General features: G+C 40.6%; 1 protein-coding gene across 3 annotated transcripts in view; it reads left to right on the top strand.

Annotated features, from left to right (window-relative positions):
* The window catches only part of LOC123755358 (uncharacterized), a 54,069-nt gene that overhangs the window by 15,088 nt on the left and 14,921 nt on the right, over positions 1-24,060 (top strand). For 2 of the 3 annotated variants that reach the window (XR_011222954.1, XM_069305507.1), the window contains exons 7-18: positions 1,434-1,577; positions 2,666-2,809; positions 3,986-4,141; positions 4,396-4,531; positions 4,671-4,738; positions 5,721-5,818; positions 5,961-6,068; positions 9,595-9,656; positions 13,832-13,910; positions 15,833-15,940; positions 16,879-16,977; positions 20,214-20,352. Coding sequence is in view for 2 of the 3 variants with exons in the window: in XM_069305507.1 (XP_069161608.1) it covers positions 1,434-1,577; positions 2,666-2,809; positions 3,986-4,141; positions 4,396-4,531; positions 4,671-4,738; positions 5,721-5,818; positions 5,961-6,068; positions 9,595-9,656; positions 13,832-13,910; positions 15,833-15,940; positions 16,879-16,977; positions 20,214-20,352 (1,341 nt within the window). In the remaining variant the exon portion in view is untranslated. The remainder of the gene's footprint in view (positions 1-1,433; positions 1,578-2,665; positions 2,810-3,985; positions 4,142-4,395; positions 4,532-4,670; positions 4,739-5,720; positions 5,819-5,960; positions 6,069-9,594; positions 9,657-13,831; positions 13,911-15,832; positions 15,941-16,878; positions 16,978-20,213; positions 20,353-24,060) is intronic. The other variant, XM_069305508.1, reaches the window with a different exon arrangement.

Raw genomic sequence — 24,060 nt, 5'->3', positions numbered from 1 at the left:
AAGAATCTACCAGCAGAAATACAGAATTATATGAACATGTTTACTGATAATACCAGGCTACTAAGGAAGGAGCTTAGATGATTGTCATGCCCTTTAATAAGACCTGGACAAAATAAGTGTATGGAGCAACACTTGGCAAATGGAACTTAATGTGAATACATGCTACATTATGGAATGTGAAGTAGGAGGAAATAGGCCACACACAACCTACATATGTGAAAAAAGCTTAAAATAATTCAGATCAAGATAGAGATCTAAGGGTTGTTTTGGATATAAAACTGTCACCCAAGCATCACATAAAGAACATTGTACGAGGAGCGTATACTACGCGAACATTGTACGAGGAGCGTATACTACGCGAACATTGTACGAGGAGCGTATACTACGCGAACATTGTACGATGAGGTATGCTACGCTTTCCAACATTTAGAATTGGTTTTAAATTGTTGGTGAAATATTAAAGAAATTATTCACAACTTTTGTGAGACTAAATTTGGAATAAGCAGCAGTTGTAAGGTGCCGATATCTTAAGAAGCACATCGCTAAACTAGAAAAGGTGCATAAGACACGCATCTAAATGGCTTTCAGAACAGAAAAATGAGAGCTATGAAGAGAGGTTAAACATTCTAAATATACCAAAACTAGAAGATAGAGGAAAAAAAAGAGGCGATATGGTCGCTACTTACAATATACTAACAAGAATCGATAAAATTGACAGATTTTTTTTGAAAACTGCAACTTCAAGAACAAGCTTGCTTAGGTATAAGGAAACAAACCTGCCAAAAAAACATCAGAAAGTTCACTTCTGCAAACAGAGGGGTAGATGGTTGGAACAAGTAAAGTGAGTAGAGGCCAAAATAGTTGGTAGTTTCAAAGTATTATATGACAGAGTACTGGGAAAATGGGACACCATGAGTGTGTATCTCAACATGTAACTACACTTGGGTCATAATTACACATACTCACTTGACCACATATGGACACGAGTAATTTCTTAACCTTGACACTGCTCCACTCGCCGTCTGCAATTTTCTCCTTTGATCAAATCGCCATATGGATTGATCCTTATGGGTTTTCAATGCTATTTTTTGTGTGCATTTGGATGTAGCGCTTTTAAATAGCTTAGCAGTTTAAGGGTTAATAAATTACTATATTATAATTAGAGAATGCTAGATAGGATGTGAGTTTTAGACAGTTGTAATATAAAAATCGGAGTTTAAAGTATGATTTACAAGTAAAGAAATGCAGAATGCTCCAGTGAATTTGTTGAGCGTTTTCTTCAAACTTTTATCTTTAAAAACGTGTGAAGATGTACAATGAGTAAGGTATTTTTATGTAAATAATTCAGATTATCCTTATCAAAATATTGAAAACTAATTTGGAGTTAAAGGTAGAAATAGTTCTGCTGTAACTGAAATTTGTGTTTGTTGTAGGGTGTGGGGAATGTGAACAAATGTATGCCCACGAGTGTCCTCATCACCACATGCAAGAGGAGTCTGCGGAATCCACCAGGACCCGAGCATGGGGGCACCTTCCTACGCAGCAGTTGGCGATTCCTGAACGTACTAGCACAGAAGGTAAGATATGAAGCTCTTCTGAGAGTGTTGCCATCTAATTTCTGAAATTGTTGTTCAATGAACCGACAGCTGACAGAGCAACATGACTGATCAGCCATGATTTCCTGGTTGGCAAACAATCATTGGTTTTCCTTGGAGAAATTGGCTCATCTGCCATTTCAGCATTTTTAATTAGGGTGGATCACAAGGCGCTAAATGTTTTTGATATAGGTATGCAGAGGTGGGTTCCCATACTTTGGGTTCCTGTTCCAGCTTGTCTACTGCAAAATCTATTTCAGATGCCTTACCCAAGTTTGTTTTTGCTCCATTCCTTCATGATGAGCTTCCCAAACAGCATTTAGGTCTTGCCACCATGCATCCTTATATCTCCAGGAGTCTGCTTGGTCACTCCTTTACTGTTTACTGTCTTCATTTTCCATTTTACTACTGGAAAACATGGGGTGGGGCCAGCACAGGCTTTAGCAGAAGCATTCTTCCAGCTGTGGTGTGACTAATCTATTTCATGTACCTTTCTCAGCAACAGTGTTATCTGGTTATTAGCCGAGGTACGGGTTGTAGTGAGCTTCTGGCTCTGGTATGGACTGAACTACCGCCTTATTCTTCCTCTTTGAGCTTAGTGCCTCTCCAACATTTGGCTAGTTGGGTGTCAACAGGGCTTCTTCATCAATCCTTTATGGTAAGCTCCAGTGCCAGTGTAGTTAAGTGACATCTGCAGGGTTCTTGGCAGTCTTAGTCCCAGAATGCTGGGATTTTCTGCCATATATTTCTGGATACTAGTAATTTGAGAGTGCTACCTGCTACACCTGTGCAGAATGTTGACCTACCTAGACTGTATGAGATCCTGACAGACCAAAAGACTTAGGTTTTGCCTTAGGAAGCAGCCACTGTATTCTGTAAGAAAGTGCCTTTCATATGCATTCTGACTTTAAATTTGATGTTAGTTTAGAACAAAATACAAGTATTTAATCATCAGATAAAGCCCGAGCTTGTGACTTGTGTTGATTTGTAAATATTTTTAAAGCAAATGTAAAATTATATGGACATTTACGACCTTTTATGTGTATCAATAATTTGTCTTATTGTCCAAGATTGCGAGGAGTGTGAGGAAATGTGTGGCCATGACTGTTCGCACCACCACATACAGGCTATATCCGATAAACCTGTCAGGACCAGAGCCTGGGCATCACTGCCTGCTCAACATTTATTAATTCGCAAAGTTCCAGATACAGAAGGTATGAAATTGAGCTTCCCTGTTATTTTTGTATTGCATGACCTATTCCTAAAATATTGCTCATGTTGGGCAAACACTCCAGTATTTCATTGTGCAACTATAATATTTTGTTATTTATTGGAAGATAGCTTTGATACATGTGTACGGTACAGTACAACCTGGATTCAACGAAATAGAGGGGCCAACCCCAATCCATTGCAGTGAAGGATTTGGTGCAACTGGAGATGACTCTGGGCTGCATTTTCCGTGCCCTATGGTTTAATTTCACTTTGCAAAATTTAAATTTTAACCTATAATATAATAGACAATTACCAAATGAACATGTGATTTTTTTTTTTTTTTCAGGCATCTAGCTTATTTAATAATGATAATGTTTATTTAGGGAAAAAGTACATATATATATATATATATATATATAAGAAGGGTTACAGGCAGCTCCCATGTATCCTCCTATTCACAAGTCTACCATTTAGTCAGTATCTCTGATTCCAGTCAAACGCTGTTAGTATTATTACTGATATCATTTACTTCTATGATAATACAGTTTATTCCACAGCTCTCATGAAAGGTGTGTTGCTCCCATTCCACTCCTGTCTTGGTCACCTGTTGTTGACTCATTTGTTGTACAAGATTTATAAGACTGTTGTCTACTCATATGAATACTAGTATTTTACTATATTGTAGTTCTGTGGTAAAGTTTTTGTAAAGTAAAGAGCAAGGGTAACCCCTTCCCCCATGTTTTGCTTCTCCTTCCTCGCCATCTGAGCTGCCCAGGAATTTTATGCTGCAGCTGATAGTTTGATCTTGATAATTCCTATAATTAGGGGTAACATTTCATAAGACTCATTCCTAAAATTGTACAAGTATATTATGACCTCTTTTGTGTTCATAAAATAACCTAGTCACTGTTAATGTTTGCTGACATATATAACTTTTGCATGATTTTAGAATGCTTGGTTAGTGGGAAAGGGTGTGCCTGTTTTTATCATTCATTTCTATCGGTTATCGATCAAATTTGAAACATAATTCATGGGATGCTTATGAAAGGATGATGTGCAATTGATGAAATTGTTTTAAAATATGCCAGCAGAACTCATACAATTCTAAGTTTCCTCTGGCTGTTAAGAATATTTCACTCTACAGGTAGTGTGTGTTTCAAGTTGGCTTTTTCTCTTAGATTTTGGTGTATTTGCTCGCAAGTCCATCCCCAAAAGAACACAGTTTGGGCCCTTAGAGGGGATCATGAAAGCTGAAGTCAGCGAGTCTCCTTCTGGTCTCGTCTACACCATCAGTTCTAGAGAGGAATTTGCATATCTCGATACTTCAGATGAAGGTACGATATGTCTGAAGCAATTTGTTACCTACCCTTTAATTTTTATTTGTTATATTTTCAAATTTGTTTAGAACTGTATGCACAATTAAATTACAATAACATGGTCATGGGTCAAAATTTGATTAATTTACGAGAACCAAGAGTTTCTCTTTCTTGAAATAATTTTCCAAATCAATTTTCATTATCCTTTCTGTAAAATAAATGTTACGTGAAAACACAGATTTTGGCATTCATAGCTAATCATATTTGAACAGACTCTTCGAACTGGATGAGATTTGTACGGAAAGCAACAACGTACTTGGAACAAAACTGTGTGGTTGTACAGACAGATGGATCTCTCTTCTTTCTCACCACCACTGACATAGCACCTCGTGCAGAACTCCGAGTTGGGCAAGTAGTTGAAATATTTAAAATTGTATTATAATACAGAAGTTGAAATATTTTGGCAATGTTGATAGTTGTGCAAACTCAGATTGTATATTTCTCAAGACAGTATTTCAAGTAATTTGTTTACTTATATTTTGAACAGATACTCAAAGCAGTATGCTGATGAACGAAATTTGCAGACACTGGAGCCAACTGAGGAGGAGATAAAAAGTGAGAAATTAATTACTTTTTATTTTTTAATTTGATTATTTATAGTGTTGTTAACAAAATCAGGCATTGGGGTATAAAATATGCATACATCTGATTTGATAACTCATGTATTTTGTCATATTTTGTGAGGGACCCTCTTCAGTATCTCCACACAGTATATAACACTGTGGCTACAGTGTTATACACTGTTATACACTGTAGCCACAGTGGTGCAGTTCACGAACCCTAGGGAACTGCATCGGGCCTCTTGAGACCCACTCAAGCCTACTGGCATCCAAGGAAAGATTTTGCCTCATTATGAAGCGAGGTTAGCTCAGGAACCAGATGTTAACTCAAAACTAAAGAAAAAATTAAATGCATCCAAAGAAGCAACTGCTTTAAGAAAATTAGTAATCTTTAGGAAAACAAGTCAATCATTGCTGTGGTGTAAACACCCAGAGTCATCTGAGGGCCCGGCCAGCTGACTGCTTCATTCACTCTTCTGTGGCAGCCAGGGTTTACACTTCTCTGCTGAGCAACATCAGCCACTTATCTAGTCTATACTTGCAGACAAGTGGTTTTGGCTGTCTTTGGAGCTCTTCATTCCATTTAGAGGGAGGGAATTATGAAGGAAAGTGCCAAGCCATTACAATTATATAGCACTTGGAAGGGATCAGGTTAAGGATTTGGGATGGGATGGGGGTAGGAGAAAGGAATGGTACCGTTCACTTGGACAGTCGGGAATTGAACACCGACCTGAATGAAGCGAGACCGTCGCTGACAGTGTTGTACATGTCTGAATGCTGATGAGCTTTACAAAACTACACTTTATAATTTAGTTTCATGTAAACCAAAGTTATGGGTATGTTTACACTAGTTCCACTCATTATTTTTTGTAGTATTTAAATGTAATGTGTTAGTACTTTGGTAAGTAATTTTTTTTATTGGTGGCGATAGTGAGTCGCTGGGGAATCAATTTTTTACATACTTAATTTTGTTCCAGTCTTAGATTCACTGAAGAAGTCATGGCCTTGTTATGAATGTGATGAAGGTTTTGAGTCGTCTGCTGAACTGCAACATCATTTGACTTGTCATGATGAGGTTAGATATTGTCTTCATTCATTTAAAAGCTATATTGATGCACTCATGAATTGTCGGGTTTTGTATACATTTATAACATTCTTTACTATAAATGCTGCCTGGATAGAAGCAAAATTTCTCTATACTACATAATGTATTGCAGGAAGTTGGGGAAGATGATCGTAAAAAGCGGAAGAGAATCAAGCCAAGGCGACCAAGAGGCAATGGGGAAAATGAGGCAGGGTTGAAGAGGACGACTAAGAGGATTAAGGTGTACTACTGTTGTTTGTTATATTCTCAAGTTTAGTATTGTAGTGTAATTCACCGATATATTTTTCTGGGAGGAACGTCTCGGTTGCTCCTCAAGCTTAACTCTGGTACCACCAAGCCTAAACCCAACACACCAGGCCAGTGAGATCCATCTGTTGCAGAGAAAATGCCAAGATCAGAGTCTGGGTTACTGTACATTTAGAAGGGTGCAGAGGATCGAATATCAATCTCAAAACTAAGGAAACTCCCCAGAAAAAGCATAGGTGCGAGAAAATGAGTAACTGTTTGAAGTAAATTGAGCACCCAAATGTTAACAAGGCAAATGAGTGTTGCCGAGGGGTAAATACCCTGACTGTGATGCAAATGGCTGTCACCATATGGCAGTCCAAGACCCCTAAAATCTGGAGTAGCATGCCCACTTACTTCTGCTTGGTTTCCTTAGGTCAACACTTGTTAGCGTGTGCAGTGCCTGTCACCAGCTTTCTACTTTCAGCTAAATGTGTTGTCATTTCTAGAACATTGGTTTTGTTAGGGAGGCCATTGTTTTATTTTAGACTTAATGATTGTCTTTATGCAACCCATATTGTGTGTGTGCTAACATTCCATTTTGCTGAGACTATGACTAGGGTTACCTTCCCTGAGGTTAGCCTGTGTTAACCTTTGCCCCACTAGGGTTTGCCACCTCTGTGAGCTGATTTCTCTTTAGTTACCTCACTTTTGGGCAGTGCATAAGACTTGTTTTTCCCTGTGGGGTCTGTTGACGGGGAAGAAGACGGTCTTTAAAAAAAAATTCTATGCATTTGTGTGCATTATTGGCATGCTTATTGTGGTAACCTAACTCCTGTGTGTGATTGGTGCCCTATGCTGTGAGGGCACATTTGTGTTGCACAAGTGATATATTTTTTATACTCTTATGACCACCTGTGCTGAGTGTTATAGCTCAGTTTTAGTTTCTGCTTCATCAAGATGCTTAGTTTGTGTCCAGGCCAGTAGGGACTGGATATTCCTTCTTGCCAGTAAGTTGTATTCCCAGATCTCTACTTGGGCCCTGGATGTGCCATCCCCCTCCACTTTTTCTTAAGCAGGTTTCTGTGTTCATTTTCCTTCAAGTGTGACTTGGTGGGACTTGATTCTGTACCTGCTGTGAAATTGGGATTGTGCATCTGAGCTTAAGCTATTGCTCTGTTTATGGATCGTCTTCTGCTTCCTGGCTGCAGTGCAGGGTCCTGGCTTCACCCTCGCTGCAGTGCAGGGTCCTGGCTTCACCCTCGCTGCAGTGCAGGGTCCTGGCTTCACCCTGCGTAGTGCAGGGTCCTGGCTTCACCCTCGCTGCAGTGCAGGGGACTTTCCTTCATCCTGGCTGCAGTGCAGGGATTTGTCTTCATCCTGATGTTATCCTGGCTGCAGTGTAGGTTCCTAGCTTCATCCTGATCTCTGCCATTTCTGCCAGCTTCTCAGATAAGGGAATCCCCAGAGGGCCTCAGCTTCAAGATATTTCAGGCCTGAACTAGCAGAGGAGATAAACTGACCAAACCAAAGCTGCACTAACTGGTATAATGCTGACACTGAGGCCTTGGGCAAGGAAAGAGTGAAAAGGGGCACAAGCACACATGACTATTTGCTCAAATTTCTTGTCACGGAACAAGACAACACGGCCACTCCACTGCTCATTTCCAAAGAAGGCTCCTGATTCCACCTGATATGCCACCAGCCAGGAGGGTGGCTCATTCATTACTAAAGACTAGTGACATCCCACTTCACTCACTCAAGGATTCAAAGATAAAAAGACTAAACCCAGTAGATGGAGTGGTGGAGACAGCAAGCATTCCTGATGACTAAAATCACCGATTCACACTCGGTAAATATCATGCAGGTCCAAAGGCAGGTACTGCAGTGTTAATTGCCAAAACTAGGGCCTGAGGAAGGAAACAGACACCTAACTGAACATAACTAGCAGGCACAGCAAACACCAACCCCCAATTTTCTGCTACTCGGTGAAGGAGGTGTAAGCCATTGAGGATAAGCAGTCAACCATGCAAACCCCCGCCCCCCCTCACACCTTATGCTATGCATCAGAAATAGTACTGAAAGAATGAGTGAATCACAAATTATATCGGCTCATGGCAGGGAATACAACTCCTTATGCTCTATCTGGAATGAGAAACTTCTTTGAAGTGATTTGCCACGGAGAAAATCCGAACCCCACAGTGAATAAAACCATGGAAAGCAGGGGGCAACACAAGCTAGCTACCATTGATGATAACCCTTGTTTTAACAATTGATATGAACTGTCAAATTGGGGTGTACGCATTGTGGGTGGCACAGAATACACGTCAAGCGAGAAAGAAAAGTACAGTGCTAGAAACAATCAAGCATGAAAAATTGATTCTAGGGATGACCAGTATCACTTATTGGAAACCCGAAGATAGGGGTGAGGCCCCTGGACAGTGGTGTGCTGACACCAGGCTTATGAATAAGTTGGTTGGTTGGCTGGGGCCCAGAGTTACTTGGTTTGCCATCTACTGTAGTGGTGAATGAGTAGCTAATCAATGCTTTTGCCACAGTAACCAATGCTTCCTTTACTATAGTCAGTTTCAAGGGTTTTAAAGCAATTGCTTGTTTTGGACGACAGTACCTTTCTGTTTTCTCTTGGTTCTGTGGTCAACTCTGATCCTCGGGCAACTCTAAGCATCATTGGGACCAGGTTCTGGTCATGGTACCCAATAGGCACTCAACAGTCATAAGAGGCCTGGTGTCAGATTCACGAAACAGTTATGCAAGTACTTATCAACATGTACATCTTTCCTAAATCTTTGACGGCTTTGGTTATACTTACTAAACAATTTACAAGCATGAAAACTTCCCAATCAACTGTTGTTATTGTTATAAACAGCCTCCTGATGCTTCAGAGCTCATTAACCGATTAATAATTGTAAACAAAGCAGTCAAAGATTGAAAAGAGATGAACAGGTTCGTAAGTGTTTGCATAAGTGCTTTGTGAATCTGGCCCCTGGTATGTTTCCCTGTGGCTTGGATGATTTCAGATTGATCAAGGTGCTACTTAGGGGACCCTACCAGAAATTCTCGTGTGAACAGGTTGCTAGATGGATGCAATAAATTACATGTGTAGTAGTGTATGTCAGAACTATCAGAAGCTTCCAAATGTAATTTGACAAAACCTTTAGGAAAACAAGACACCACGAGCATAGCTCTCATTCAGTGTGTGTGTGTGTGTGTGTGTGTGTGTGTGTGTGTGTGTGTGTGTGTGTGTGTGTGTGTGTGTGTGTAATTACCCAAGTGTAATTACAAAAGTGTAGTTACAGGATGAGGGCAACACTTGTGTCCTGTCTTCCCAGTACTCTGTCATATAACGCTTTGAAACTACTGATGTATGTATGTGTGTGTATATATAATTATAAAATAAACATATATTTACTGTAGGAATGAATTTTTGTTTGTAACACATTGTGTGACTAATAGTATTGTATTTTTCTTAGCTAACCAATCTTTCATGTTTGGGTGACCAGGTGGGCGAGGATGGAAACTCTGTTGCTGGAACATCTGAGGGAGGAGGAGGAGGAGGAGGAGGGTAAGAATACTTCTGTCTGACTTGCTTAGTCACACTGTTGCTTTCAGTTGTATACATTTTGCTTTTGACCTTTTTATGTCCTCTGAAAAAGTGTTTCATTAGAAGCCGTTTGGTATGCACTTGCAAATTTTTCCCCAAGCCTTTTCATATTCTTTTTCCTTAAACATAATACGACATAAGAACAAAAGGCATAGCATATCCAGGACCTTGATACTGTAATAGTAAAATTTCTGAAAAAGTGTAAGAATATTTAGATGCCACAAGTAACTGGATTATTGTGCTGTGTAATTGTTGATCTTGGCTTTCTCTTGCATCCACTTTGTTATTCTGACATCTCTTGCAGTAAAAGTTAAAATTTCCTCTTGTGGTCAAATTTGTGATATAAATACAGTTGGCCAATGCTTTGTGCAGTTTTGAGTGCAGTAATGTGGATTTTGAGAAAACAGGTTAGAGAAGTAAATCTTTAAAGAGCATCTCTTATGTACACAACTCGTTAATTCTTCAAAATATATGGTTGAGGTACAGTACCTGGAATCAAGGCAGCGAACAACAATACTCGTTACTATAAAATATAAACCTCCACGTACAATGGTTGAAGAGTTTCATGGAACAGATGAATAAAATAGGAAAATGCCTACAAAATCCTGCACTGGATATCATCCTCTAGCAAGGTTTCACTCTACCCAATTAAAGTTGATGGATAACAAAAAATAAGATTGTTTTTGAAGTATGGTATGGCTATTGCACCCCCCCCAAAAAAAAAAAAAAAAAAAAATCAGATTTAATGCAATAAAGCTCGGTAAGTTCCCAAGGCTAACAACCTAGTATAGTCTTGGTAATCACACTGGACCTCCGAGACTCAGGCTGACAAACCTGGAACCAGGACCAGAATATGGCACTGTACAAGGCTAGAGGGGGGGGTGCGATGAATGAAGCTCTTCCTAAAAGCTGAAAACAAAGTCTGCATGAAATGTTAGATGAAAGAAAACATGCTACTCCTTAAAATAGCTGTGGCAAACAAGACAAACTATTGTTGCCGCAGGTAAACAACCTTAACCTTGATGTGTTCAGCTGCCATCAAATGGCAGTTAAGGTTACCCAGAATCCCTGCCAGTAACTCGCCTTAATCTCAAGTCACCAGTACCGAACCCCAAATATCTTGCCTGAAAGCACATGAACTGGGTGGTAACAGAGCTACTGAGGCTCGCCAGAAAATAGTATTTAATTACATTCAATACTTGATTTCTGGAATCAAGTGTTCATTAGCTCCCCAGAGTTTACTCCCATTAGCTCTTAACACATTAAGGATAATTTTCCTGGAATGGAATATAAGATAAGTAGCAACAAAAATAAGCATTCAAGGATTTCATGTGAGAAATGATGGTAGAAGAACAGGGCCTGAAGCAAGAAAGCAACAGCTCTGCACCAAATGCTAAAGTGCTACGTAGGAATATCCATAGAGCAGTAAGGGGCCAACAACCATAGGGACAGGTACAGAAAAAAAACAAAGCCCAGACAGCAGCCAAGGACAAAGAAGCCAGATTTGCTTCCAATTGGTGAATGGCGCTCGCCACAGAGGGGCAGAATGATATCAACTTCTAGACTTCCCTGATCAGCAGGGCCATGGATCCAGAAGCAAGATTCAACTGACAAAAGGCATCCAGCTTCTGGAAATAAACTATAGCAGACTACAGCAAAAAAGAGTGCACCATAGAGCATCAAGGTGACAAAAAAGAAAAAGGGGGACTAAATGCCATGAAATCCTGACCACTAAAGGAGGATCTTATGACCAGGATGTTGGTGAAAAATTAAGAGAAAGCAGACTGGTATATGACGGGCCCACAGCCCAGGGATCTGACCACCAGACAAGAGAGCTTGAACCCATGGTCTAGAGGTCAGCCAACTTGTCATCTTGAATAATAAATAGCTTTTTGACATAAAAATCCTCAACAGACAAAATATGATGTACTATGCAGTAAATCATAGCAACTCACAAATATTTGTGTTTTCTATGTGTGGGGTCTATTGGTAAGGTTAGATTAGGTTCTGGCATTTTGGTACACTATTTTTCTCTTCATTGTGAAAACTAGAGAGGACAGGATCAGCATAGGACCGAGGCCTCAAAAAAAAAAAAAAAGAGGGCCCCTGAATCAAAAGGAATGGTATAAAACCCTAATGACCAGAACGGCTGCCTGAAAGTCTGGAGCATCCTTCCTGAAAGGCAAAGAATGTGTAGCCCAGTGTGTGGGGAAGGCACAGCACAACTGGCCTAGAGCAAACAGCTTTCCCAAGTCAGGAAGCCAATAGGGAAGACTTTCCAAAGGTGAGTGCAATGCAGAGAAATGGAAAAACACTCAATAGCCCACAGCACACTGTGAAGCAGGAGGAAATGTAGTGCGATCATGCAGGGCTAGGCAAACCAAACACCTGAGGAGAAACTAATGTGTACATGTGTGGGAAAAGTACTAGTAGTACAAGTACAGTACAAGAACAGTACAAGAAATACCAAGAGGGTTTGTCTCCAGTTGTCATCATACCAGTCAGGATCAGTGGGCCACATATCATGATCCAGGAGTTTGTGGCAGTCTGAGTAGTGTCACAGCATGTTCTTCACCTGAGGGACTCCATTTTCTGCTGTCATTCGAATTGTGCCCCCATTAGCCCATTGTTTCAACTGTTAAGTGTTCGGCTCATTCCCATTCTTTATGAGGCTGTACTCTATGGCTAGCCAGTTTTCTGGCTTATCTGTATTTAGTTTTCCTTGCAGTTCACATTTGTTACTGGATGAGGCTTCCTTCCTGGCCACTGATAGATGAACCTATTCACCTGTGTTTGGAATTGGTGGCTTTCCATATACAGGTACCATATTGGGTTGCAAGGCTTTAGTGGTGAATGCATTTCACCTGGATTGGAGTCTACCCTTTCTTGTATATTTACCCTCTGGTGTGGCTACTGCTTCTATTGTTGACCAGGTTCAAGTTGTCTGCCAGACTCCTCCACCTCCTCCTGGGACCATTGTGGCTGGTTCAGCCTTTGTTTTTCCCGTCTAGCCTGTTGTCCCAATCCTCTTCCCCCCTGTGTGTGTCTGTTGGTTCCAGCGAATCAACAGGATGACCTATTTGGATGGTGTGAGGCTCTGCTGATCTTCACATGTAGTTTTTAAGCATGGTTTTCATATTCCCATATGGGGGCTAAGGTGGCAAATTTGTTGCTGTCACATTTGCATCTTTTGAAGTGGCTTGGTGCACTTTCTGCCTCTTCCTGCTTTGGTGGTGCTCTGTACCCTTGTTTTCCTATGGGAAAATTGTTTTTCGGTTTGGGTGGCTGTTAAATAAAATGGCTGGTAGATGGGAACCCTTAGGTGTTGGACCACCATATTGTGGCTGGCAGCAGTTTGATACTTCAGAAATGGGGTATTCTTCCTGCAGCAGTGATTATCTGCCTCATTTTTCTCAGGGTGGGATTTTCTCATTTTTAATTTATCTCTGATCCCCAACTTCCCTTGCCTCTTAGAACCAGATTCTGGTTCTGGCTGTAGGTGGGCTCGAGTGGTCCTCAGATTCCTGGTGCGGTCCTTCAGTTGCAGCCCCAGTGCTAGGGGGCTGCATTTTCTAGCTCCAGGAACTAGAAAATCTCTAATTCCTGCAGCTAGAATTTTCTAGACCTCCAGGAACTGAATCATTAGAAAAGAAAGGGGGTGTTTGATTACATTCACTGCTTGATTTATAATATTTTAAAATTATATGTGCATTATTGCAGATCTTAAACATTGTGAACTTCACTTTCAATAACAAAATTGGCACAAATTAGATGTACAATTAAATATTTAATGTTAAAATAGATTTTTAGTTGAGAATAAGTTGGGGAAAAAAGGAGACCATAACCCCTGATAATCCAGTGGCTGACTGTATGTAGTACAATAATGCATGTATATTTTGTCTTCCATTAATTTTTAGTACAACTTCTGTTTGAGAACCTTCAGCCTTGGATTAGAAAGTAATAATTATACAAAGAACATTGTGGGTTTTTCCGAATTGCACATTAACCTTGTTCAGACTGAATTACAGAGATTTAATTATCTCCTCAGGGCAAAATTTTGTAAATGCAGCATATCGAAAATATGTACATTTATATTAGAATGGCAGAATATAATATTGGGTGGTTTGTTCCTACAGAAGTGACAGTGGTCTAGTGGAGAACAGCGCTGAGCACAGCCAGTGCATGATCTGCAGTCTTGTCTTCACCATGCCAGAGGTATGTGTGCTTTAGTCTGGAGGAGATTCTACTACAGCTTGTTCTCTACTTAAGTACTAGGAGTTGTCAATCTAAATACTGTATTAGGTTTGAATGCTTGAGACAATGAATATAGAGAAAAATATAATTTCAAGAACATAGCTTGAGAAAAAATTAAGTAAATGATCAGGAGATAATATAGTACTGTATATTGAAGTACCAAGGGATATATGAAATTGTATGATGTATGCTTGACCAAAACTTGTACTTATCGACTGACAGATTTGTCAACTTCATCCTGGAGAATTTCATATACTGTATCAGCATGTTGCAGCCTATGTATCAGCATGGCCCGCACAACAACACCATGTTACTAGTTTCCTGGTTAGTGCCACACACACAGTCACACCAGGCTCTTGCCAGTCATTCAGTAATATACTACTGGGGACTAGAGGACAAAACCTGGCACCCCCTCAGAGACAGAGCAGGGAAGTCTTGATCGCCATAACAAAGAAGTAACCTGCGAAAAAGACAGAATGAAACAAAACAGACAGTAGCAAGGTAAATCTGTAAAAAAAACTTTGAAAATGAGGCACACTATAGTTAGAGAATTCATTTGCTAGTAGTAACTGTCCAATTACAGATTGACAGTACTGTTGTACCTCCTCAGTCATTCTCCAGGTGTGGCAATGTTTGTATGGGCTCTAAAGTTGAAGTTGCTGTCCCTTGGTGTTATTCAGTGCTTGTAGAGCAGCTTTGTTCCCATTAAGCTTTGACATTTCATTGCTGCTATTTTATGAGTTATATTTTACCTCTGCATGCACACACTCCTGAGCCTTCTTGGACTATGGATTGGGCTTTGGTTTTATTTTGTCGTATCAATTCTCTAACTCCTTTGGTACGGTTGTGGCTGTCTGTCATTTTTTATGTGTAACTTGGGATGTTCCACTTCGTACATTATTTGTTGGTCTGGTGATCTTGGCCCCTTAGCAAAGACCTGTTTGTCTTGGGTCATTGTCATTCTGTTTATCCTAAACCACAGGCTGACTAAAGTCCATGATGTGCAGAAGTTTGCAACAATATCCATTGTATTTACTAAGAAGAGTATGTCTTGGGCTGATATTCAGGCTTGGGTTTTTACTTGTATTCTAACAAGCTTTTGGCTGCTTGTTATCTTAGTAATGTGCTGGGGCTGTGCTGGATTTGAGTGACAATAAGTTGGGTTACCTATCACTGATTTCCCCTTCCTCAGTGTTTTTTTGGCTGCTGCTCTCATCTACCCCTAGTCTCTCCCTATCCTTTGTTTTTCCTTTGGTGAGATAACACCTGGGAGCCACCATGAAGTTAGTTATGCCCAGGAAACCACTTGTTAAATGTAATGAACCATCTCTGTCTGGTGGGTTTGTGGTAACACTCAGGACCCTCCCTTCCCCTTTTCAGGTGTCAGTTTTTTGCCTTTGGTCATCTCATGAAAGGAGCTGCACTGCAATCACTAGGGATCTCCTGGTGCTGTCACCTGGCAATGGGCAGTTTCTATTTGTAGGTGAATGATCCAACACTTTGGTGCCTTGTTTTCAGAAGTGTTTAGATATGGGTGGCTGTTGTCTGTATTGTATTGCTGTACCTTTTTGCTGGTTTATTTCTTAGAAAAATCTCCCACTAGTTGAACCTCTTTAGAGGAGGGGCAGGGCAGGCTTTGCCCTGTGGTCTCCAGTAGGCTTTGAATGACTTGCAAGGGGCCTGGTTTGAGCTAACCAGGCACTTACCAACAGGGGGCCACTATTGTCCCACCAGAAAGAGACGAATGGTCCAGAACGGACTGAAACGTCCTCATCCCTTCACTTTCTAGTGTGTGGTTTGGTCAACAGAAAGAGGTGTTTCATTATATTCGGTGCCGAGTTTTTTCTAATACTGTGTTACAATTTAATTACTGTTTATTACAGATGCTTAGAATACACCAATATTCCCATGTTCGGGCTGATATAAAACAGAAGGATGCCTCCACCATTACATTGAAGGACGTGGACAAGACTTGTCCTCAATGTATAAAGGTGTGTTATCTATGTACAACATATTTTTAAGAATTTGTAGAATGATGTAAAATCTGTAATACTTAATTGTGGTGAACAATATTTAGTACATCACAACAGCTTATCAATTAAAAGTATAGGATAAAAAAACTCCACTTATGCATTTGTATATTTTATGTAGAGATTTACAGTCTTTTGAACTCTAGTGAGTGGTGTATGAAGGTCTGATTATAGGGATAGAACAAAACTTACATCTCAACAGCTAATCTGTTGAGTGTATGGTTAGTCTCATCCTAACCATGTATTCAGACCTTGATAAAGCACTCAGAGTACAAAAGACTTGGTGTAAATATTTACATAAAATACACAAATACATAAGTGTGGGGTTTTTATTCTAAGTTACTATGTCTGTGAGAAGACATTGCCATTAATAACAATTATATATATCATGGTAAAATATTGGTATAAAAATGAGTGGTATGTGGTAGGCTGTGGTTGAAAAGGACTTTACTAGTAACCCTATTGTCAAGATGCAGTATACTCTAAAGCTCAGATATAATAACATAAAGGGAGACTGATGGTTGCATTCAAGAATTAGCTGGTCTTCTTCAGGAGAGGTTTTTCTTGGTGCACCAAACCAACATTTGTTGTTCAAGTTTAGATGGCAAAGAGAATTATGTAACAAGCGAGTGGTGTTTTGACAAATGAGAATTGTTGTTACAAAATGCCTATTCATTCATAATCTAACCCACTACTACTACAACAAATAGGGCATTGCCATTTTGCACATTCCAAGGAACTGAGGGGTAAAGGAATACTTTTACTCAACTGTACCTGCTCCCAGTAGGCTGTGAGGTTGTAGATGCTTGGTGTTAAATTGATCTGTAGGGGTACCAGTGTATAAGCTTTAGGTAACCACTTGTGGGATGTTTCATTATACTCAATGCTCTATTTTTCAGGTTTTTGAGACTGAGAAGGAACTGTCATCTCATGTTGAAGATCATGGCTTCTTCCCCCCAGTCCAAACTAAGCCTTATAAGTGTGACTTCTGTTATAAAGTAAGGAATTAGATATCCCTAGTAGGGGTGGGATACCTTGTGGGTTTGTTAAATTTGTTCATATACTGTAATAGGTTTTCATTTAATATCTCGATTAATGCCTCATTGTATGGACTTGAACACTTTAACTCTCACAGAGAGGATTTAACAAACACTTTACTTAATCAACTCTGAGTTGATTACCTAAGTGTAGTTACAGGATGAGAGCTACGCTCGTGATGTCCCGTCTTCCCAGCACTCTTCATCATATAACGCTTTGAAATTACTAACGGTTTTGGCCTCCTCCACCTTTTGAACAATGAGTGCCACTTCAGAAAAAAAGAAAAGTAAATAATTTGTTCCTTATCTAATGAAGCATTTATATGCAAACAGCAAGAAAATGGAAAAAAAAAAAAAAAAACTTTTCTGATTATGCAAGGTGTGCACAGTAGCCGGGTGGAATGGTCAGTGGATGTGTAAGCGCTAGATGTAGCGTGCCGACTCGTGGTAAAAAGGCTCGAATGATCAAGTTGGATGGTTTTTTAACCCACTAACTCTTGGATATTTTTTTTTTTTTTTTTTTTCCTGGCTTCACTTGTTAGTTTACATTATGCATTTAATTGTGTTGAACTTGATTCGTGCACATAATTGAATAAAACTGATTGAGTAGTGTATATAGGAGTAAAATATAATGCTCTATGTACATCTATTTATCAAATACACCTTTCTAACCGCTTGGACTGGTAGATAGTGATGACCTCACTTCTTACAGGTAATTGTTCAATCCCGATGGGGCAAGTAGTTTTGGGCACCATTCCTTTCCTCCATCCTGTCCCAGCTCCTCCTCCTAATATCCCTTCCAATGCTGTATAGTTGTACTGGCTTAGAGCTTGTCCCTGCTACAGCTCAAAGTATATTGTAATTCACTTTGCTATTATGTCTGGAAATGTTATTTAGAAATTGATTCGAACACAGGCAGGAAAGACCAAATTGTGATTTGACAATAATTACAGGCCACTAGTATTCAAAAGCCTCACTTAATTGTTTACTATGCGATGAGAAGGTGATAGAGGCCAAAACCATTGGTAGTTTCAAAACATTATACGACGGAGTACTGGGAAAACGGGACACCACGAGCGTAGCTCTCGTCCAGTAACTACACTTGCGTAATTTCCTTCCCTAGGCGCTCCATGAGTACTGCCCTTGGGTGGTCAGGGTTATCTTCCTTGGGGCATTCAGGAAACACTCCCGGTTAGAGGGCTTCCTTGCTTGCGATTGTCCTCGCCGTTGGGGTTAAGCTGGGGGTCTTGGGCTTTCTGCCTTGCCACGGGTAGGGGTGTTTATCAGCTGGTGGGGCACACTACAGCTGGCGCAGCCTGCATATGGTATTACACGGCAACAGACTTTTTCTCAGACTGCTTGATTGGCTGTTGTGGGTTTTCGGGGGTTTCATGTGTTTTTCTTTTTGTTGGCATTTTTTGCCAGGTCCTTGGAGAAGTTCTGCCTAGTTCCTCATTAGGTTACACCTAGGGTGTATTGGTGGTACTCCTCTGTTGCCTTTACAGCGCCTGCTTGCGGTCGGTTTGCCTGCATCGACAGGCTTTACTGGCTTCGCTGGCCCCAGTGCCTGGGCTTCCTGTGAGGCTCATTCACCCTACACGCCCTGGAAACCCCCCTATGGGTTTGATTGTACCATGGATACTTCTTCTGAGCCCACTCTTGCCTTGTGCAATTTTGAGGGTTAATAGTCACCCCTGCCTCAGGGTGACAATCATCCATACTGCCTCTGCCATGTTGCCTATTGGGTATGGAACACAAATGACCCGGAGTCTTGTGAGACTTATTCCCCACTTGTGCTCCAATTTACTCATCCCTTATCTGATCTACCGAATCGGGCAGCTGCCGCATTGCATGAATGGTTCTCTTGCAACGGGCCATGTTGGTTGCCCATTTGGAAGCCCCAGAGCTTGGGGTCTAGGGACTCGGATTTGGGGGACGTTGGTTGCTTCGGCCATGATTCAGTCCGTGCCTCCTCTTCCTTTCCAGGTGGGCGTGGTTAACCCTGCTTCCAAACACCTGAGGCTTTGATTCAGGGTAGGGTTTAGATCGGGGTGAAGCTCGGTTGGCTTCAAGGGCTGCCCCTTCCAATATGAGCACAGAGGTGATTGAGCCTCTCTTTCTCGCCGAGGCTTCCAAGTCGATCCAGCAGACTCCCTTCTTTGAAGCCATCAGGGAGCCGACGGGGCGTTCCACAGAAAGGATGTTGTATATCATGCCATGGATCCCAAGAAAGTCGGTGGTAAAGAGGCTTTGAGGGGGTTTTAGCCTGAAGCTGCTCTCCCTCTTGTCAAGGAAATTGTTTTTCTGGGCTTGAGATTAGGGTTAGAGTTGGATGGTGCTGATATGTAGGAACAAAGTGATGAACTGACTACTGAGGAACTCCTAGCCCTTCGCAAGGAGTAGCAACAAAAGACAGCTGAGAAAATTTCTTCAGGGTAGGAAGAGGCAGTAGATGATGTCCTTTCTTCATTAATTAAGAAAACGTGTGCAGTATGGGAAGAACTGCAAACTTTTGCTGAAAAGTCTCTCGCAGATAAAGCTGTAGCAGGCTGTTGCATTAACCTTTTTAATGACAATGTGATGTCTCACTACAGACAAATGTTGAGAAAACAAGTGTTTATATAAAGATTCATAGACAAGCAAGAGTGAGCCACAAGCAGGTCCTAGTGGTATGCCTGCAAAACATAGTAGAGAGCGTACTCCAGAAATGTCATCACTGCCTGCTGTTATAATGGAAGGGAACTCCCCTTCCAAACACTACCACCACCTCCCCCCCCCCCCCTTCCTCACCATCTTCCATATACCAACAAGTCCTCAATGAAGGTTAGGTATAGTAAACAATGAGAAGTATTCTGTATAAAATATATTTTTGGGTGCGTGGAACGGATTTATTCAATTTACATTATTTCTTGTTGGAAAAATCGTTTCGGTGTATGAATAATCGGATTATGATCCATCTCTGGGAACAGATGAAATTTGTAGACTGAGGTTCCACTGTATTTTTATGAGGTAAAATGTCATTAAATCTAAACAGGTGTTTTGTGTTTTATAATGGAAAATATCTGTTTATTTTTGTGAGAATTTTAATATACAGTAATGCAACCATTTTCATGATCAGAAGTAAATAATATTGTTTTGGCCAATTTTTCAACGGATAATTTCATTTCAGTTGTCTGTATTTTATCCTTCCTCCCCAGTCATTTTCACGACGAGAACGCCTAGACGTACATACAGCCATTCATGGAAATGAAGCTCAGAAAGCTTTCCGATGTAATCTTTGCCTCAGACGGTTCTGCAGCAACTTAGCCTTGAACAATCACATCAAATATCACACTGGTTAGTAAAATTTCATGTCTAGTATAGGTGCCTTAGCATTTTTGTTTGCTGTATGTTGTACTCTATTTCTGTGATAAGTACGTTATAATGAAAAGACAAGTTGGCCTTCCAGCAAGGCATAATCATTGGAGACCGAAAAATGATTGTCTTGGTTCAAAAGATAACTCTATAGGTAGTTATTGAATGATTGGCAATCAAATGTGTTGGAAGAATTATGAGGTGGTTATTTCTTTCCACCATATGAAATAATGAGATAGCATAGGATTTCGTTCCTGTACGTGTTGTAATTGTGATGCAAATTCTTCTGGGTTTGCAAGTACACAAACTAATTCTGTGTAATTTGTGAAATGGGAAAGATTATAGAGTCGAGAGAATGCTAAAAAACTCATTTAGAGAGATGTCCTGGTTATGTAGATTGTGATTCCCCGTGTTTTGTGATCTTCCTTCTTAGCATTAAAAAAAACAAAGTTTATGATGTAATGTTAGAGCTATTGGTTTATAATTTTTTGCACTTGCTTTACTACCTCCTCTGTGAAGTGGCACAATCTCTGCTGTTTAAAGTATATCTGGGATAACACTAGTATTTCTCACCAGCCTTGACCTTTTTTTTTTCTCTTCCCCCTCCCCCCCCCTTTTTGCAGTTCTAGATGAATATAGAATTCCAGGAATTCAAGCCAGATGCAGAGTGTTTGCGGTCTAGCTCTACCTCAAAGTCCAGTGGAGTTAGTGACATCTGATACATGGTTCAATGGTGGTGTCACAAAGAATTTGTTTGGATTAGTTTAGATAAAGTGTGCTCAGGGATTCACTGAAAACAGAATTGTACTGTTGCTTCAGTATTTCACTCATTTCTTTTTCTCTACATAGCTTTCTTTCTTTGTCAATTTTGGGATAAAGTGGAGCATTTGAGATGCTCAGTGATTTGTTTACTTTGCCAAGAACACTGTTCTGGTTCCAGTTTGCATATTTTTCTCTCTCTCCTTGTAGTATTGTATGTGACTTGACCCAATAATAGCACACTAGAAACAGAAGTTTCTAGTTTCTAGGATAAACACAAGACACAAAAACCATATACTGTAAATGTAAGTGGGGGGGGCATGGTCAAGGTATCATATTGATGTGTTAGTGCTGATACCTGATGATCGCTAGGGTTAGGGAAGAGACTGGCCATCAAGCAATTAACAGAGTGCTCCTTGACAGTCTCTTTATTGCTGAGTATTACTTGGAAGAGGTTTGAATGTAGTGGAACATTTGTAGTGTAGTGGAATGTAGTTCGGTTGTGGAACTAACCTTCGGGTCATTCAGGCTTAAATTGAGAATTTATCAGTTTCTCCCTTGCATTAGTATGATCTAACAGGGATGTATGAAAAGATCTTTGTTGTACAAGGTCTTGTCCATGGGAACAATTGCACTTTATCTGAAGGGGCAATCATGTTGTACAGTTCTGAAGAAATATAAAAAGTCGCAATGCAGAGCAATAGCCTTTAGGAAAGTTTTGAAGTCTAATGATGCACACGAGTATTGATAGTAAGAGTACAGGTGAAACTGTGAGACAGAAATAAGCTGTAAGAGATTGAATAAATTACAGTACCGAGTTTGTAGACTAGTATTATGGTGTTTGATTATACAATAATCTTGTTACAGTAATAGTATTATGGTGTTAGATTATACAATAATCTTGTTACAGTAACAGTTTTGGAATAAATTTAAAGTACGGAAAAGGAGGTATTGCACACAAAGACTTCAATTTCTCATTTTGTTGAAAAACAATCTTGTCTTGGCAAATAATTAATGCCCAAATAATTAATGCCTTACATCCTATATGATGTATATATATATGATGATGTAAGCCTATATGATGGCTTCATCAATAGCTCCCTTAAGTTTATAAATAGTTTTGTATTGGTACTACAAAGTACTGAGATCATATCAGGCCTTTGACCCAGGTTTACTTACCAAGGGCCAGTACCAGAATGTGGTTCTATGAGGCAAGGAAAGCATAGGAATCTAAGATAACAAAAAATAATGAGACCAAACTATAAAGTCCAGAAAAACCAAAACAAACCTTTTCTGAATGACATGACAAAAATTATGAAAACAATAGAAACAATAGTTGGCCATTAGTGAACAGCCCTAGCATAAACTTGCCCAGTTCTCACTAGGTGGCTAGTGTATGTATTCTACTTGGTTAACTTGCCTGCTACCTTGAAGATTTGAAGGTTTTTGCTCGAATCTACACTTGCTGGCTGCTTCAACCACCTAATTGGTGATGGTTTCCCTGAAACAGTTATTCCATGCAAGCCATGCATAACAGTTGCTTAATATCGCCCACAATACCTGTAACCTAGGGCTGATTTTGCTCTGATTTTAATCCTAGATTCCCTTCACTGCTTGTTGGGTCTCAGCTTTACTGCTTGATCTAGAATTATCTTTTCTGGCTGGGACATCTGGGGCCTTGGTGGCGGCACCCAGCTATTTTGTCAGCCTTTGTAAGCTGTGTGGTGCCCCTATTGTTTGGACAGTTGGGTGCCCTGTTGTCCGAGTGGTTGGCATGCCCTTTTTTTGGCTAGCTGTGTCTGCCTCCTTATTTGGCATGGGATCTCCTTTTTTTCTTCATGGGGTGTCCTTGGCCTTCTGGAGCATTCATTGATCTGTTTAGTGCCTCCCTCATATCAGAGTTGGTCAAGTGTTTTGCCTGTGCCTCGGCTGCCTCCTTTAAATAGAACCAGTGAAGAGCAGGGGGGGGTGTGCCATAGGCACAATCTGGGAACACTGTATAAACATCAGAGGTCTACGGTTGTTCAACATCCTCCCAGTGAGTATAAGAAATATTGCCGGAACACCTGTGGACATCTTCAAGAGGACCAGATAGCTTTTTAAAAGAAGTGCTGAACCAACCAGGCTGTGGTGGATATGTGGGCCTGCAGGCCGCTCAATGCAACAGCTTGTTGGACCAAGCTCTAACAGGTTAAGCCTGGCTTCGGGCCAGGCTTGGAGAGTAGAAGAACTTCCAGAACCCTATCCAGCAGGTATCAAGCAAGCAGGTTCCCCGGGCTTCATAGTGGTGGCTGTGGCCTGGTCATGAGTTGGGGTGTCCCTTCCTGATAGGTTTGCCCATTGGTGAATTCCCTTGTGGTATTGATTTTCCTTCTGGGTTGGGGATTGAAATGTTTCTTACCATTTTTTCACTCTAGTGTTCTATCTATTCTGTTGTCTGTTCCAGTTTGGTAACTGGCTGACAGTGACCTCCTGTTGACCAGGGGTTTTGCAAAGGTGTTTTCTTTGGGTGCTTTGCTGGTGTCTGTGGCCCTTTTGTTTCTTCTTGAGAGATATCTTGGTGTCTGCTTTCAGTTGGATAAGTTGCATCTGTTATGTCCTTTGCTCTGTGCATCCCAAGTTGGTTTCCCTTGGGTTTCTGTCTCTTCAACAGGGTCCTCTCATATGCCACTGGGCTCATGCCTGATCCTGTCTGTTGATTCTGGCCTGCTGATTGTAGCTGTTGCTGGCCATGTTTGGGTGGCAATCGGTTTGCCCTTTACCCATTGAGGTTTCTTTGTTCTTCTCCTCAGAAGTCTCAAGTCGATTTGAATGGACTTGAGAATGTATGGTCTGGTCAATATACTTTAGCCACGTTATTGTGACTCATCGCCTGCTCATATTGGCATCCTTAGTGATATTTAACGCCCTCTGATTTTTCCGTACATTTAA

Source organism: Procambarus clarkii, chromosome 55 (assembly GCF_040958095.1).
Source record: "Procambarus clarkii isolate CNS0578487 chromosome 55, FALCON_Pclarkii_2.0, whole genome shotgun sequence".
In the NCBI taxonomy this organism is placed as follows: Eukaryota; Metazoa; Arthropoda; class Malacostraca; order Decapoda; family Cambaridae; genus Procambarus; species Procambarus clarkii.
Note: the sequence above shows the minus strand (reverse complement) of the source record. Positions and strands in the feature narration are given on the sequence as shown.